Source organism: Vombatus ursinus, unplaced genomic scaffold (assembly GCF_900497805.2).
Source record: "Vombatus ursinus unplaced genomic scaffold, bare-nosed wombat genome assembly UNPS02010394.1, whole genome shotgun sequence".
In the NCBI taxonomy this organism is placed as follows: domain Eukaryota; kingdom Metazoa; phylum Chordata; class Mammalia; order Diprotodontia; family Vombatidae; genus Vombatus; species Vombatus ursinus.
Window position 1 is genome coordinate 3994394 of NW_020950172.1, and position 17158 is coordinate 4011551.

The window sequence follows — 17158 nt, forward strand, 5'->3', positions numbered from 1 at the left end:
AGTTCAGGCAATACATTTCCAGAACGGCTGCCACAAAGGATGTGTACAGAATCCTGGGTCAGATTCTGGGGAGATGCCAGGTGGAAATAAGTCACCTCCCCTGCCCTCATGGACCTTCCAGTCTGGTAAGGAGAATATGATACATACAGATACATGTAACACACATCAAAGTGTGTGAAAAGGAAGGAGAGTGTTTAGTGCAGGTGTCCCAGGTATGCAGGTATCCTCCCCCATTGCACTACAAGCTCTTTGGGACAGATCCAAGTACTGTTTTCTAGCTTTGCAACCCAAGTGCTAAGCACGGGACACTGGACGTAGTGGTCAGCTAGGTGGTGCAGTGGGTAGAACGCTTCACTTGGAAACATGAAGACCTGAGTTCAGATGCAACTTTCAACACTTACTAGCTGTGTGACCTTGAGCAAACCATGAAAGCTCTCAGCCTCAGTTTTCCTATCAGCAAAATAGGAATAATAATATACATGCATCCTAGGTTTGTTACGATCAAATGAGATAATATTTATGAAATGTTTTACAAACCTTGAAATGCTCTGTAAATGCTGTTATTGTTGTTTTTATTATGCATTCGATAAATGTTTGCTGAATGAATGAGTTAGGTCCTGTGGGCAGGGCACAGGTCATTCCTGGCTTAGGGGAGATGTGATCTGAGAAAACTTCCAGGATGCCGGGTATTTCATATTGACATTAATGGATTTTCATGGCTAAGGGAAAATTCAACAACGGAGGGGTAGGGGACATGAAGGAAAATGTTCAGGTAGAAGTAACAGTGTGAACCAAGGTAAGGTGTTAGAAACCCCCCAGGTCTATGTGGAGGCAGGGAGTTTCCCCCTTTGGCTAAACCATAGAGCCCTCCATAGACCCACTTGGATGGACCATTTGAAGGCAGATTGTGGAAGCTTTCAGTGCCTGTTTAAGGAGAATTAGGAATGCTAATTGATCCCTGTACCTTTGCCTACCCAGGAAAGGAGGAGCAGGGGTTGATTTGGAGAACCTGTGAGTGGGGAGCTGAGGAAATTGGCCTGAGTCTCCTCAGAAAATGGGAAAAGCTGAGGCCATGGGAGCCATGTCCCAAGACAAGGGTGAGCTTAGCCTGGGTGGGAGCTGGGAATTCAGAGAGGGGGATGCTGGGCATCTTGGGCACAGTGGTGGCAAGCTGTTGAGCCCAGCTCCTGCCCAGTGGTGATTCCCATGAGGCTTCACCCAGCCTCAAGCCAAAATGGGGACTCCACAGAGGAAGAACTGCGCTAACAGTGCTTTCCTCAGATTTTACCCGGAAAGAAGCTTCTTTTTGGAGGCCTGGTTTCAAGACTGACTGTGGAGTGTTCTTTCAGAAGAACCTGGCTTTGCTGCTTATGTCTGCCTGAGTAACTGTAGGGAAAAGAGATGGTGGTAGTAGTGGTTGTGGTGGTGTTGTCTAGACCTGGGATTCCATCCGGGTCTGGAGCTCCCATGAAGGAACTCTCTACCAGTGCAAATTGACATGTACTTTGCAACTTATCATCCTAGAGAGCTTCCTGGGGCAGTGTGCGAATGAAGTGAGTTGCTCCTGCGCTCCCAGCCAGTGGTTAGACGAGCCCCATTCTTCCTGACCCCCAAGCCTGCCCTTTATCCACCACACTGAGCCGCCTCTGTTATTATTCTTGTTGTCAGCTAATATTTCAATGACATTTGAAGTCTTCCAAAGTACTTGACCCCTTGACAACCTCGCAGTTCTCTTAAAATGAGGGCTTTGTACCAGATACTCCCTAAGGTCCCTTTCAGCTTTAGACCTGGTGGGCCAAGGTCCAGCCTCCAGTCCTCCATTGCTGTGTGACCTGGGGCAAAGCATTTAACTTCTCTGAGATCCAGTTTCATCCTCTTTGGTATGAGAATAACAGATCATGTTCCACTGACGTGATGGGGTGCTGGGAAGCATTCACATGCTGCTGGGGTGGGGGTTATCAGAGGATCCTAACCCAGGGTGTCCAGAGCCAGCTAGCTCCAAATACCCATGAGAGCCAATTGGCAGTTGTCACTGAAAGCACTGACATCTTGGAAATCAGAAAATGACTACAAAGAGATGGTCTACACGTCTTTTAAAAGCATTAATAATCCGTATTAGACTTAGAAGTATATCATGCATACTTTTTTTTATTTGAGTTTTAAACATTAACCAACACACCTTGGCTTTGGAACTGGCACATGTAGGTGCTTTAATAAGTGAGAATTGAATCTGTGAATGTCTCACAGCTCTGGTACAGCTCACCAGGGTGGGGACAAATGGCTGCCAGTAACTTTGCCTCAAATAGTCAGCAGTGGAGTGATGTTGACCTCACTACAATCCCGTTCTTTGCTGGCTAATCATTTGATAAACAGGTATTTATTAAGTACACACTATGTGAAAGGCACTGTGCTAAGTGATGGGAATATTAAGTACAAAGGGCAAAATAATTCCTGTCCCAAGAAATGTACATTCCAACTGGGGAGACAGTTCACACACACACACACACACACACATACATACATATACACACATACACACATGCTATATTATATAAACTACATACAGAATAAATAGAAAATAAATAAATAAAGACCCGATTTTTATGGAGGGAAGACAGCAGCTCCTTATTATCTATAGACAATTTGCTTTCATCTGGAGAGAACCACAGCATGTCAGCTGGAAGGACAGATGTGACTATGTCCCCTGACCCATACCTGTACGGGAATGTCCTCTATAATGCCCAGAGGCAGTTGGGTCTGCTAGTACGAGCTGGACATTTAGAATGAGAAGATGAATTCAAATGCTGCCTTTGCTATTTGCTACCTGTGTGTTCTCAGGCAAGTCACTTACCTTCCTGGGCTTTGGTTTTTTATTCTATAAAATGAAGGTGATCCCTAAGCTCCTTTCTAGGTATAAGTTCTCCGTTCCCTGTCTTCCAAAGCTCTAGACCTGGCAGTGATGGGAGGCTCACTACAGCCCAAGGAAGCCCCTGTGCATTACATGTTCTGTATGAATTTTGGAGCCCAGTGGGCAGGGCACCATTCCTCGTGATAAGCCGCAGGATCACAGTACCTTTGCTAAGGTCCGTTTGGTCATTGGCAGAATCCTGTGCTCTTTGGTTTATGCGGCAAAGGATCAGAGAAGTGTCCAGCAGCACCTGAGACTGCAGCCGCCCCTGGCAGACAAAGCTCTAGATATCAATTGCCCAGCATGCTACAGATGCCAGGCTCCCCGGCGTCAGCCCATGGAACAAAGTGGTGGCACTGTAGTAGTCAGGACTGGCAAAGCAGCCAGGCTGATGGTCCTGCAATCCAACCTTCCTTCCAGATATGACAGGCAGGGTTTCAGGAGCCAAGGTGAGCACCGAAGGCACACATGAGAGATGTCTGATGTTCTGTATAAGGGACCACACAGTCAGGAGACTTTTGGGATGGATGTTTAATCCAATGCAAAGATTCTTTGAAGACCTTTAGAATAAGGAATGTCTGAGATGGGAGGGGCCTTCCAACAGGAAATGAATGGGGAGCAGCAAGGAGTGACTAGAACAGAGAATGTCAAAGCTGTCAGATTTTACAAAGTCCTGTTCCTCATTTTACAGAGAAGGAAACTAAGTCACATGATGGGAAAATGGATTGCACATCAAATTCATTATGTCACTGACTGTGGCCATGCACTGTAGTGACGAAGAAGTGTCCAAGGCCCTTCTGTTCTTCACCCTTGGTTGGTGAGATCCCAGGAAAGAATCCACAATGTGCAGTGGAAAACTCTGGTACTGGGAGATCTAGGTCCTACTCTTCATTATGCCCCAGCAGAAGCAAGTCCCTTCATCCCTGGTGGGGGTGGGGGAACTCTATTCCTTTATCAGTAAAATAGAAATCGTAATAGGATTCCCCATGTAGGAGAGGCCTAACATTGGTGCTATGTCCTGGTTTGAATTCCAAGCTCCTAGATTCCCTAGCCACAGTCCTTTGGAGGTGAAGGCTCCAGGCTTGAGTTTCCCTATTTGCTGGAAGGGGCCAATGATGGGCATTCCCAAAGGTGCTTGAGACCCTTAGGGAAAAGTGGGCTATGTATCAGGCTGCAGCAATATGAGCTAAGCCTGTAGGGGATCACTTGATTATGAAGGGAGACAGGAGACTGGAAGATGGTCCCACCTCACGTTCAAGCCATGGGACCTTGGGCAAGTCACCTCATTTCACTGGGACTCAGTTTCCTCCTGTGAAATGGTAATCATCATCATCATCATCATCGTCATCATCATCATCATCCCTGCAGTGTTTGCCTCCGACATGGGAGAAAAACACCGTACTGCTCTGGAGCAATGGTGATGTCTTAGAGTGACTTCCCATGACTCTTCCTAAGTAGAATGGACCTCTCTCGGACCAGATTTCATGACCGAGTGTTTGCCGCGTATACACACATCATGGCCCAGCCACACTGACTGTGCTTTTCCTCATAAAAGCTAACTTTTATTCAGGGCCTACTGTGTGTCTGACACTGTGCTAAGCGCTTTACAAAAAATATCTCGTTTGATCCTCACAACAACCCTGGAAGGTAGGTGCTTTTATTATCCCAGTTTTATAGATGAAGAAACTATGGCAAATGGAGGTTAAGAGACTTGCCCAGGGTCATACAGCTATTAAGTTTCGGAGGTCAGATTTGAATTCAGGTCTTCCTGGCTCCAGGCAGGGTGTTCTGTGTACTGTGGTACTGGCTAGCTTTCCTCATCATCTTCGTGCACGGTTGGGGGAGGAAGAAAGCCAGACTTCCCAATTGGCACAGCTCTGGGTGAGGAGAAGAGATGGTATCAGAGGGCAGAGGGGCTCTGCCTCGCACTAGCTCAAGGGCTGTCCTCCTGGGGAGGGGAAATCACACTTATTCCACTTGACATCAGAGAGTAAAACCAGGAGCAGTGGGGGTGGGGCAGAAGGGAAGGGATTTTGAGGGATATGGAGCTTTGGGATATGGAGGGTGGGGGTGGGGGGTGGGGGTGGTGACTTACTAACAATGAGATGACTGTCCCTGGGTTGTCTTGAGAGGGAGGGAGGTGTCCAATGCTGCAGATCTCCAGGCATCATCAGAGCCCTGAGGGCCAATGAGTGAGGGGCGCTCTACAGGGGACTGGTCAGCAGGTGCTAGATTCGGCATCATGTGACCGTGTTTCAAATCCCAGCACTGTCTCTTACCAGCAGTGTGACTTAGGACCACTTGAATAATTCCTCTCGTCCTCAGTTTCGCTATCTGTAAAATGGGAGGAGGGATGGCGGAAAGGGAGACATCAGGCTGCCTGGTGCTCCCAGCGTGATCCAAAACAACCCTGCCAGGTATATAGTATAAATATCAGTATCCTGATTTTGCAGAGGAAGAAATCAAGGTTCATTATGCAGAGGCGGCTCCCACATGTGCTAAATGTCTGGGACCCGCGCACATCTTGGTGCTGGTGTGCTGGGTCTCTGTCTCTCTGTCTCTCTTCCTCCCCCAGGGGCCAATTCTTTTCAATGCTTTGTATGCATGATAGCATTCAAAGGCGTTGTATCTGGGGACTGAAGCTATGATTTGCTATGTGCCTTTGGGTTCCTGGGGAAACTGAAGTTGGGTGCTCACCGTTAATTATGTGACTGGCGCAAATTTGAAAAATAAAACAATAATAATGATAATAGTAACAATAACTGACATTTATGGGACACTGTAAAGTTGGCAAAGTGATTTACCTACATTATTTCAATTTAATATCACAGGAACCCTGTGAGATGTAGGTACTTACCAGAATTACTGCTGCCTCATAGTTTCCCCACAGAGGAATAGGAGTGTTGCCTTTGGGTTTCTAGCTAAGTTTAAACTCTTTTGCCTGCCATTCAAGGCCCACCTCCATCTGGCCCTGCCCACTCCTCCTCCCTGGCTTTTCCATTTCCAATTCTGTTCATTCTTTATGGTCCAATTTAAATGGTTCCTCTTCCAGGAAGCTTCCAGGGATTCCCCTGACTTTATAAAGGCCTTTCCCCTTAGACCTCACAGAATACTTTGCCCTTCTCTGAAACTCTTACATAATGTTGCATATTATAGTTGGTTTGATTACTATCTTCTTCGTGCACAGACAACACTCAGTAAGTATAAAACAGTATGGAATGTTTTCGCTTGTTCAGTGATTTAGCTTGTCACGTGTTAGTAAGAAATTGGGACTTGAATCCAGGTTTTTCCCATTAATAGAATCTCACATTTACATGAGTCAGATCTTTTTTTTTTTTTTAAATCTTTCCCAACCAAATCCTAGTGAGATGCAGAGTTGCAAGGATTCTTATACCCATTTTACCAAGGAGGGAACTGAGGCTCAGCCCAAGGATGTGACTTGCCCCAGGTCACACAGAGAATCAGCAGAGACAGGACTAGAGCCCAGATCACCTGCTCCTGGCAGCAAATCAAGCATTTTAAAATCAGATTTCTCTCTCCATCCTGGCTCTGTGCCCCCCTGACACTGCGACACAGTGAGGCAGGTTGGTGGAATAGCAGAAATGGTGGACTTAAGATCAGGTGATCTGAATTTAACTCATCTGTGCCACAGAGTCGCTGTGCCTCAGTTTCCTTATTTGATAAAACAGGGATAATGCCAGCTCACTGAAGTATTGTGAAGATGAAATGAGATAACAGATGGGAAAGCACTCTGAAGCTGAAAAGGACCCTCCCTACAGTCCTACCATACATGATGCCTTCCCCTGGCCTGCTGCGATGCCCACTCTAAAGGCTCTGACAGTGAAACGCAGGCTTTAACAGAAAGGCATAAGGGACGGACCCTGCTCACAGACTCTTTTTCCCTTGTCCAAGGACTGTTGGGAAAGATTCATCACCAGGCTGGGATGAGGTCTCAAAGCCTCACAGAACTCTGCACAGGCAGGAGGGGTGTCTGACCCCTGAGGAATGGAGGCCCTGTGCTGTTCTGTGATGCACACAAGAGGCACTTAATGAATAAGTGGGGAATGGAAAATTCTTATTTTCACGGACTCCGTGTCTCTGGAGTCAGCATTTAATAAGGTTTGGGGTATAAATATTCAGGACTGGCCTTGTGCCACTGACTTGACCTTCCTCTAATCTAGCCTCCCCTTCCCCCCTCCCCCCCACCCATGCTGTTCATTCCTGGATGCTGGGACTGTTCGCCTTGGCTGGGGACCTACTGCCATTGTTCATCCTCCTTACTGAGGAGACAGGAGCTACCCCACCTGGAGGTGTCTGCTCCCGTCCCTGGAGCTCCAAGCTTCTTTGCAACCTGGCATCTGCTGGCAGCCTCCACCTGAGCCCCCTGCGCCTCCTTGGAAGGGAACATAGAAGGGAACCTCGATGTAAGAGGCGATTACACACGGTTAACATGTCTGAGAACCTGGCAAAGGACAAGAAGAAACATCTCAGCCTAACCTCAGAGCATTGAAATCTGGGATGGGTTTTTCTGGCTCCAAAGAGGAGCCCGGGATGGCCCCAGATTCCTCCAACCTCTGTGATGTGAATGAGGCAAGGGTTTGCCAAGAAAACTCAGGTAAACCTCCGTGTGAAATCACATGGCCTCTCACTATTCTCTGAGAAATGGGGACAGTAGGCAAAGGGGTGCCCACCGAGCCCCTGGTACTGTCGGAGCCTTGGAGGCAGGACCCTGAGGCTGCAGACCCCCCCTAGAATGAACTAAGCTATTTTCTATCTTCCCTCTTCTAGGATGGAGCAGGAAAGAATTAGTCAAGGAACTATATACATGCAACAAGGCAGGAAGCCCACTGATGGGGAGCCATAATGCCCGATTGGTCCTGGGCATCCAGCTCATCTGCTCCTTCATCAGACAGAGCCAGTTTCTTCTGCTTGGAGGAGGATAGAGATTCGCAGAGTAGGAGGGGCCAGTGGAAGGGAGCCAGGTGCCCTGAGTTCTGTCCCTCCTTCACCCTTGATCTCTATGAAGAGCCCTTCCAGATTTGTGCACTCTTGAGGTTGAACGTGAGCTCAGAAGCCATCTGGTTCAATCTAGGTGGCAGCGATAATAATAACAACAACATTAGTGATGATAATAGGTGCTACAATTTATAGGGAACTTCAAGACAGACAAAGCATTTGCATACATTACCTCATTTGTGCCTCACAACAACATTAGGAGGCGGGAGTTCCTGTTATTCCCATTTTGCAGATGAAGGAATTAAGGCCCATAGAGATGAGGTAACATGCTCAGGGTCATACAGCTAGCCAGTACCTGAGTCAGGATTTGAACCTGGAACTTCCTGATTCCACATCCAGGTTCTCAGAGCAGCCCATTCTGCATCTGGAGAACTCTGATTGGGAGTAAATTGGCCATAAAGAATGTCTTCATGCTGAGAGCTATCCCAAATCAGGATGGTCTGCCTGAGAGGTGAAGAGCTCCCTGGCCCTGGAGGTTTCCAAGAAGAGTCTGGATGACTGTTTATCAAGGAATATTCCAGAGGGGATTCTGGTGTGGTTTGGACCAAAGACCGCTAAGGTCTCTCTGACTCTGAGCCTGTGAAGCTATGATCCATGAAGCCTACCCGGGTGAGTCCAGATGGAAAGACCCCCTCCCCCTCTTTCCTCTGGTCTCCTAAAGCCATTAACATATGTTCCAATCTTTTTGCCCTTGTCTCATTCCTCCTTGGACCAGTTCTTGTGGTTTTATTTAACTTTGTATGTGGTAATTTGTCTCTAACTAGACTGTAAGTTCCTAGGCAGGGGCCATTCTTTTTAATCAATCTACAAGCATTAATTAAGCACCTCTGTGCCAGGAACTGTACTAACTGATGGATTTTTAATATTAAGCATTATATGTACCACTAAGAATTTTTAATATTAATTTAATGTAACAAAATTAAAAAAAAATCTGCATCATCATATATACTCACCCAAGTGGAGACATGTGAGGTAAAAAGATGTTGGGCTTAATGAGAATGGATAAAATACTGGACTCACAACCAGGATTAACTAGGTTCTCCCTCTGACATTTATCAACTATTCTCCATGACTCAGTTTCCCTCTCTGTAAAATGAGGAAGGTGAAGGAGACCTCTTCTAAAGTCAATCCATGATTCCATAATCAATTGTAGACAGGTTTGGTGGAAGAAATTCACATGCCAGGACCCCCGAACACGGACCTTTTGCACTGGTCCCTGACCATTGCTCTCAGAGTAACTGGCTTCAGCTCCAGCCTCTGCCAGGTCCTAGTGGTGGGATCAAGTGAATAGGCTGGAGGGGATGATCTCCAAGCATCCTTCCAAAACCCTTAGTTTTCTGATAGACACAAAGGAGAGGCTCCTAAAGGTCAGTTGGAAGAAACAACAATCCAAGTCAGAAACAAATCGGCCCTTGCTAGAAGCCCGTCCCAGACCCTCTTCCTTCCAGTGCCTTCCCAGAGCTGTTTATCTCCAATCTACCCTGTAGATATCTTGTTTGTACACAGGTGGTGGCACGTGGTCATGCCCATTAGAGTGTGAGCTCCTTGAGGGCAGGGACTGTCTTTGATCTTTCTTTGTATCCCCAGGGCTGATACATATCAGGTGCTTAATAAATGCTTACTGCCTTGCTGTCTCCCTGAGAGAGAGGGGCTGTATTAGAGATATGCACCATTGTCCACCCTTGGGCTGCTGGCACAGACAGTAAGCAGGAATCCCTTCCTTGGCTGAGCCAACTTCTCTGGAGACTGGACTATTTCATCCTGAAAATCTGAGTACTAAGTCACCTTGGGACCTTTTCTCCCAGGGGGGAAATGGGGCCCCTTTCTCAGCCTCCTTCAGAGCCTCCATTCCCAAGCCTTTAATCATATTCACGGCTGGGTCCATTTTGTAAAGGGCTTTGATCTCTTCAGATAAAAGCTGTCCTTGAAATGAAGAGCGTGATGGTGGTGTGTTACAAAAGGCTTTGAGGAAACAAGAAAAAGACAGAAACAGAAACAGGGAGAGACAGAGACAGAGAGAAAGAAAGGAGAAGAAGAGAGGGAGGGGAGAGAGAGCAGAAAAGAGAGGGAAAGAGAGAGACAGAGAGGGAGAAGAGACGGAGAGGTACTGGGAGGGAGGGAGAGAGAGAGAGAGAGAGAGAGGAGATTGATGGAGAAAAGGAGGGAAGGAGAGAAAGAGAATCTCTAAGTGTTTAGGTTCCCTTCTTTCCCTCCATCTCCTCTCCAGCTGGGAGCCCCAACAATTCATCTTCCAATTACAGGCCATAAGTTCAGTCCATCAAATGTATACTGTAGGAAGTGTCGTGTACAATATGTGCCCTTCCATCTTTGTAGAGCCAGAGAATATTTAGAATTGTTATTAAGGACCTTGAAATATAGAAAGTGAGAAGTTTTAGGGGCTTTGGAAAGGGATTGTCAGAGCTGGAAGGGGTCTTACAACATAGAAAGAAGAATGGGAGGGACCTTAGGAAACAAGTTGTCAGAGCTGGAAGGGGCCTGAGAACAGGGCATGGGAGGGGCTTCAGAACAGGGGATGTCAGGGCTGGGAGGGGCCTCAAAACAAGGGATGGCAGGACTGGGAGGGGCCTTAGAAGAGGCAATAATACTAATACTAGGTCTTCCGTGGCATTTTGAGAATTCCAGGCAAAGTCCTTCAATATTTCACATTCACTGTCTTTGGGGGCCACTTTTGCCATCTTGGTGTTATGAAGTCCAAAGGGCTTTGTTTATTTATTTATTCATTCATTGATTCATTTATTGACTATGGCTGGGGTCCCTGACTCCAAAAGTGTGTAGGGGAATAAGGGCCTTCCAGCAAAGCAGGGCATTTCAATCATTTTGTGTCCTAGGGAGCTGCCTGTAGCCCCAGGGTCCCAGTGACCTTCCTGAGTCACAGGCCAGGATGTGATGAAACAGGACAGACCCAGGTCCACCAGGCTTTGAAGCTGCACTCCTCTGCTTCTCATCACTCATTATTGCTGTTACCATAATGAATGTATCACAATAGTCACAGCTCACATCTCTGCAGCAGTTTGCAAAGAGGACAGTATAAGCGTCCCCTTCACCATCCTCTAGTTGCTCAACCTCAGGTCTCGTCTTGTCGTCTGTCCTGTCAGAAGCTCTGGGGAAGCACTCGGGGCCAGGGGCAGGGAAACTGTGCCCTGATGGATGAACCCAAAGGCACAAAGTTCAAGACAGCCATTGACCGAGCATGGGCCTGATGAAGCCTGCCTAAGCCTTGGGCCAGGCACCCAAGCTCACCTAATAGATGTGGGGCTTCCAACAGGGGAACTGAGCCAGTGTGGGATCTTTGATCAGAGATTTAGAGTGGGAAGTGACCTTAGGAAATGTTAAGGCTAACTCCAGCATTTTTACAGGTGAAGAAAATGAGGCCCAGAGAGGAGTAGGGGCTTGGCCAAGACCGCGAAGCCAGGTTCTCCAAATCCATCCAGACCTCAGTCTGCTGCCCCACTCTGGATCATTAATAGTGGGATGGGGAATCCGGGGATCTGAAACACTTGAGGGAACATTTCTGAAGCACATGCCCTGCCCTCCTCTTCCAGTGGGCACGGGGCACAAAAGGTGGACACAGGCAGGTGATGGTAAGAGAGTCATGGACAGCAGCCAAACAGAAAGAGCAAATCATGGGCTCCCACCTGCCTCAGACAGAGTCGGGGCCCCTGGGCAGCTCTGACCCTACAAGTCACAGAGAAGTTACTGGCTCACTTCAAGGAGCTTCCTATACTATGAAATCAGAGATCCAAACTTCCTTCCCTCCCATTCCCCTCCTCACAAAGAAAAACCCAAAAGACTGAAGCCCCTTGACTGCTAGGACTATATAAAGTGTCCTAAAAGTCTTAGTGAAGATGTAAACTATTACAGCCATTTAAAACTGGAACCTGCACTATGATTTTTGGGACACCCTGGATCTTGTCTAAACTCTGTCTTGGCTCCAGCACCAAGAGCACAGTAGGTACTTAATCCACATATTTTGTGGATTATTTGTTGTTTTGTGGCTATACTGTGGTTTTTGTTTTTACACAGTTATAGTGCTGAATGTTGGACTCTTGACCCACTTTTGCAGGCATGGAATCTCCCCGCAAACTTTGAAGGAAATGGTGGTGGAGTCCCCTCAAAATGCCCCCCTATGTGCCACAGGGCTCCTGATTCTACATCGGGTTCCAGCTCTGGACTCCCACAAACCTAGATTCATCCAAGGAGTCCTGAGCCCAAAGCGGGGGGAGGGGGAGGGAGGGAGAAACCAGGCTTTTTCCTCACATTCTGGCTCATTGCTTCTACCTAAGAATAACTCTAGGGAAATCCCTAAAACCAAGGTTAGGCGTGGTTCACGTCTATGGTCTTCCCAAAATACAGGGGACAGAATTCCTTCTAGGAGAGGGATCCAGTGTCCAATAAAGTTGTCAGATGTGTGTCAGCAAAATATTTGCTCCTCCACCAAAAAGGCTTAAAACGCAGAAGAACTCAGACACCCTTGGCATCCTTCCCACTTCTAAGGGAAGTGATGGTTGGTAAGTCATTTATTGAATCAAGAATACACCTTGTATCTATGATATGTATTTTATTTAATGCATTATAAACATGCCCCCCTCCCCGAGAATGGGTCCATAGGCTTCACCAGACTGACTGCCTGAGGGGCTAGTGACACCAAGAAGGTAGCCAATACCTCTCGACATGTCAGCAGTTGTGAGCTTGCCTGTCCTGAGAAGCAGACACCTGCCCAATACCCTTGGTAACCACAGGGAGGCAGCTGGTGGCACAGGACCTGCAGTGAGGGACGCCTGAACTGTGGGATGTTGAGCAAGTCCCTTTGCCTCTGCCTCAATTTCCTCAACTATAAAATGGAAATAATAATAGCAGCTACCTCCCATGGTTATGGTAATGATCAACTAAGATAATAAGTGTAAAAAGCACTTGGCACAGTGCCTGGCACCTAGCTGATATTCTGTAAGTGCTTATTCCCTTCCGCCTCCCAAAACAACTGCTCCCTGCTGCCAAACGCCCCATTGGGTTATACTTTAGGATGAAACCAGAGAGGAAAAAGCTGCACGGGACCAAGGCTTTGGGAAGGACATCAGTGGAGATCTGCCCACTCGTGGAGCAGAAGAGAAAGAGGACTGGATTTGGCCTAGGTGGATATGGGTTCAGCCTTTTAAGAGCTAGGTAACTTTTAATAAGTCCCATGATTGCTCTGAGCCTCTGTTTGCTCATCACTAAAATGGGAATAATCATCTTTAAAGTACCCAGGGCTGTGATAAGGAAGGAACTTTATCATTTTATAGAATAGTGAAGGTTTAGCTTGTGAGACGCTACAATAAACCCACCTGCAGAGAAGGATTCCCCCCACCAGACACCTTCGAGTATCGTTGGATGACCAGTTGTTGGGGATACTAGAGAGGGAATTCTTGGCTAAATACCAGTTGGACTGGAGGCCTCAGAGGTTCTTTCTGATTCTAGGGTTTCATGATTTGGTCTAACACCGGGGAGCCTGAGCAGGGAGAAAAGTTCTACATTAAGAACCAGACATCCTGTGTTAGACACTTAACCTCTATTTGCCTCAGTTTCTTCACCTGTAAAATAGAGATAGTAAAAGCACCTCCCTCCCAGGATTGTTGTGAGGATCAAATGAAATGATGATTGTAAAGGGCTTAGCACAGTTCCTGACGCATGGTAGGAGCTGTATAAATGCTTATTCCCTTCCCGTGGTTATCATTTTTATTGTTGTTGTCGTTTTTATTAACTCTGCAACCAATTGGTCATGTGACTTTGGGCCTATGATGCCTTCTCAGTAAAGTGGGCAGATCGGACCCCTGTCTACTCGGTGTGATCTCAGGTAAGTCACTTCCTTTTTCTGAGCCTCAGTTTCCCGATCTGCAAGTTGAAACGGCTAGAACCGGCACATTCTCCAGTCTCTTTCAGATCTGCGTTTGCTGATTCTGTTAAGCTAGCTTCATGAGGCTGACGATATGGCAGTAGACACTCCCTCATCCAGCCCGAGGCCACAGGAGGGGGCGTCCTCACATGCACCGTGGTCCCAGAACCGCAGGCTGACATATTTCTCTTTGTCGATCTGCAGGTCTCCTGACAGCTGCAGCATGAGCGAGCGTGTGACCTCCTGGGGACGACGGCTTTAGGCTCCGCATGAGCTCCCTACCGTAGTCCAGTTCCTCCCGCCGTGGATCATCGCCCGCGTATGTCCCTCCCCTCCACCGTCTGTTTCTCTGTTTCTCATCAAAGACAGCCTCATTCTTCGACTGATGCCGTGCGCTAAAGTCTGTCTGGCCATCCAAGGAGCACCGAACTAGGGACCAGAGGGAGCGAGAGATGCTTGGGCATTAGCAATACCCAGTCCGTGGTGAGCGCCCGTCCCCAGGGTCCACTCAGCTGCTGGACTCAATGTGACCCACATGGTGTAATGGAGGCGTCGCCTGCAGAGAAGAGTCCATCCAACCTTAGAGAAGACTGTTTTGTCTACGGGGGGGTCACTCAGGCGCAAGAGAGAGTCTCTCCTCGTGCCCTGGACTGTCTGAGTCGCTTTTATTTTCTTATACTTTCAGTATATACAATAGACCAAAGAGCAAAATCTATTTTAAAGAGGACACAATCTCATTGTTAAAGTTATCCGGGTTCAATTGTAGAGGGGAGGTCGGGGTGGGGGGAGGGAGCAGAGACATGAATGAATCGTGTTGTCGTCGAGCGAGCTGGGCCCTTGCTGTCCAGCAGGCGTCTTTACCGAGGCGTCTTTACCGAGCGAGCGCTGCAGTCTGTAGTCACAGGAACTGCGCCTAAAGACAAGATTTGCCTCTGAAGAATGCAGACAGAGCCTGGAGAGTCAGGAGCGATGTTCTAGACACACGCAAACAGACTTCCACAGAACACAGACTCACCGCCACTGTGTAGCCACCTGCGCCGTGGCCGTGGCCCCTTTATCCCTCTGTACTTAGATTGACTTTATCGTACTAAAAATCATTTTCCGTTTTAACCAGTTAAACATGCCTCTTCTACCGTTCCATTTTTGATAGTTGGATAATCCAGTATTTGCAAAGAGCATGTTTGGTCTCCTGTGACCTCTGTCTCATCCGATGCACCATTTAGCACCAGAAAGCAAATTAAAGAAAAAACAAAAAAACAAAAAAGAAACAAAAAAAAAACAGTAACACTTGTTTGAAAGAGATCATTAAATGTATTTTGAAAATCCTAAAGTTATATATTTAACAGTTTTTATATGTTGTATATTTGTAGAGAATACTATTTAACAATTAACGTGGTAGCTCTCGCAGGCCTGATGAACCGTCCAACTCCCACTGGGCTTTCTAAAGCCTCCAGTCTGGGGAGTGACCACACCACGCAGGATGTGAAGCATGGCCAGGGAGGAGCCTTTCGGAAAGTCACCAATCCTGCTGTTTATATCACATAAAGGCATCCAACCATCACACTGGTGGAAGATGGGGCTTCTTTTAGGTTTGTCTTTGGAATTGGGGGGGTTGCTCTCTGTACTGGTCAAATTTGGGTGTAAAATATTTTAATCATGGCTTTTCCAATTGAGAGGTTTTTTTTTTCCTTTTTCTTAACCCCTTTGCCCATGAGTCTATTTTTATTTTGGTTGGCAGCTCAGTTCCTGTGTCCCCATCTTCCAGAGTTTTTAGCCTTAGTATTATTGGATAGGGAAGAAGTTAGACTGGGGAAAGAAGTGGAGAGCTGGATTAATTCTGAGCTCTGCTATCTTTCTCTAGTCACACTGGGAATGTGACGAGATCACAAGACCCGATGGTGTCCAGCTCTAGCTTCCCCTTTTCCCTGGCAATGAATTGTAACCTAATTCCCATGTCCTTTCTGAATTCCCACTGTAGTATACTACCTATTAGTCCAACTAACATTAGGATTATCTTAGATCTATGCTACTAAGAGAAAACATTTAGACGGTAATCAAGAAACCATGGACTAAAGCTCAAAAGAAAAATGTTCATTTCATTCAAGCCTGTTCCCACATTCTAGGGGACTTAATTTAGACAGGCAGAAATCATGAATTTAGAGGTATCTCTGAGGCAAACCAGTGTATATGATGCTTTTTTTTTTCCTTTTTCAAATTGTATAACAGGTCTGACCTGTATCCAAATAGCGTTTAGCACCATCACTTGCCAGGTGCCATATGCCGTGTAATGCAGGATGGCCCTCCTGCCCCAGAAAGGACCAACAATGGGTTCCACAAGACCAAGAGTACTGGGAGATGCATCGACCCATAGGTTCCCCAACCCAGGCTGTCTCCTCCTTCCTCCCACCTCCGGTTGTTTCTTTCTGAAGAGAGTGTAGTCGCCTTATTTAGCAAAGACCAAGAAATTTAAGATGTTACAACATTTTCTGTTGCTTTACAATATTCAGTTTTTGTGTTGATTCCGCTAAATTATGGAAATAAAGAAAAAAATCCTTTTATAAGCGAGCGTTTTGTTCCCTAGCCGTGACGTGTACACAGAGGGAACAGGACAGACTCTGGGAGTAGTGGGGAATGAGGACTTGGGAAGGGGCCTTGGGGAAAGACAGGCCCTTGTGAAGGGCTGGCTTCTGATGATAGCAGTGCATCTCTGACCGTGTTTGGCTGTTTGGCCACGCAGGACAACACCTTGAACAGGGCCTACAGAAAAGAAAGGACCCAGCCTCAGAGCCAGCACAGGTTAAATGGGGACCTCCCCATGTTGGCCCCCTATGTTCGTGTGTATCACGAGTTTGGTTTGTATACAAGGCCTGGGTGAGGTGGATGCACCAGCATGAGGGGATGGGGGGCTTCCCCTCTACCAGTGGAAGTAACTGCATTGTTGCTTAGAGTTATCTCTCTGCATCTTGCTCCATTCTCTTTCACAGGTATGGACTCCTTCATCTCTGAACTGGAACACATGGCCAGACATTTGAGATTCAAACTGCATTTTTTACTAGGGTATGGCTGAGGAGAATAGGCAAGTGGCATAGAGACTAAATTGGACATACTTCTTTCCAGCTGTGATGTCCAATGTTCTTTTCGGTAAAAATGAATTTGAATTGATATCTTTGTTATACCACCTAAATTTCTCTTGGCATCTCTCCCTCTCCCCTTTCATCCCTCCCATACATGAAAAAAGAAAAGAAAAGAAATTAACAAAAAGAGGAAAGAAAAAAAAACCACCAAACCAATCACTACATGGAAAAATCCGAAAATCTCTTCAGTTTGCCACAGCTGGGGGGTCT

The 17158-nt window shown here is 46.9% G+C and overlaps 1 protein-coding gene across 1 annotated transcript in view; it reads left to right on the plus strand.

Annotated features, from left to right (window-relative positions):
• Positions 1-15469, plus strand: part of TAFA5 (TAFA chemokine like family member 5) — a 562766-nt gene extending 547297 nt beyond the window's left edge. Inside the window, exon 4 of the mRNA XM_027854230.1 lies at positions 14019-15469. Coding sequence (XP_027710031.1) covers positions 14019-14027 — 9 coding nt within the window. The 3' untranslated portion in view covers positions 14028-15469. The remainder of the gene's footprint in view (positions 1-14018) is intronic.
• The last annotated feature ends 1689 nt before the right edge of the window (positions 15470-17158 follow it).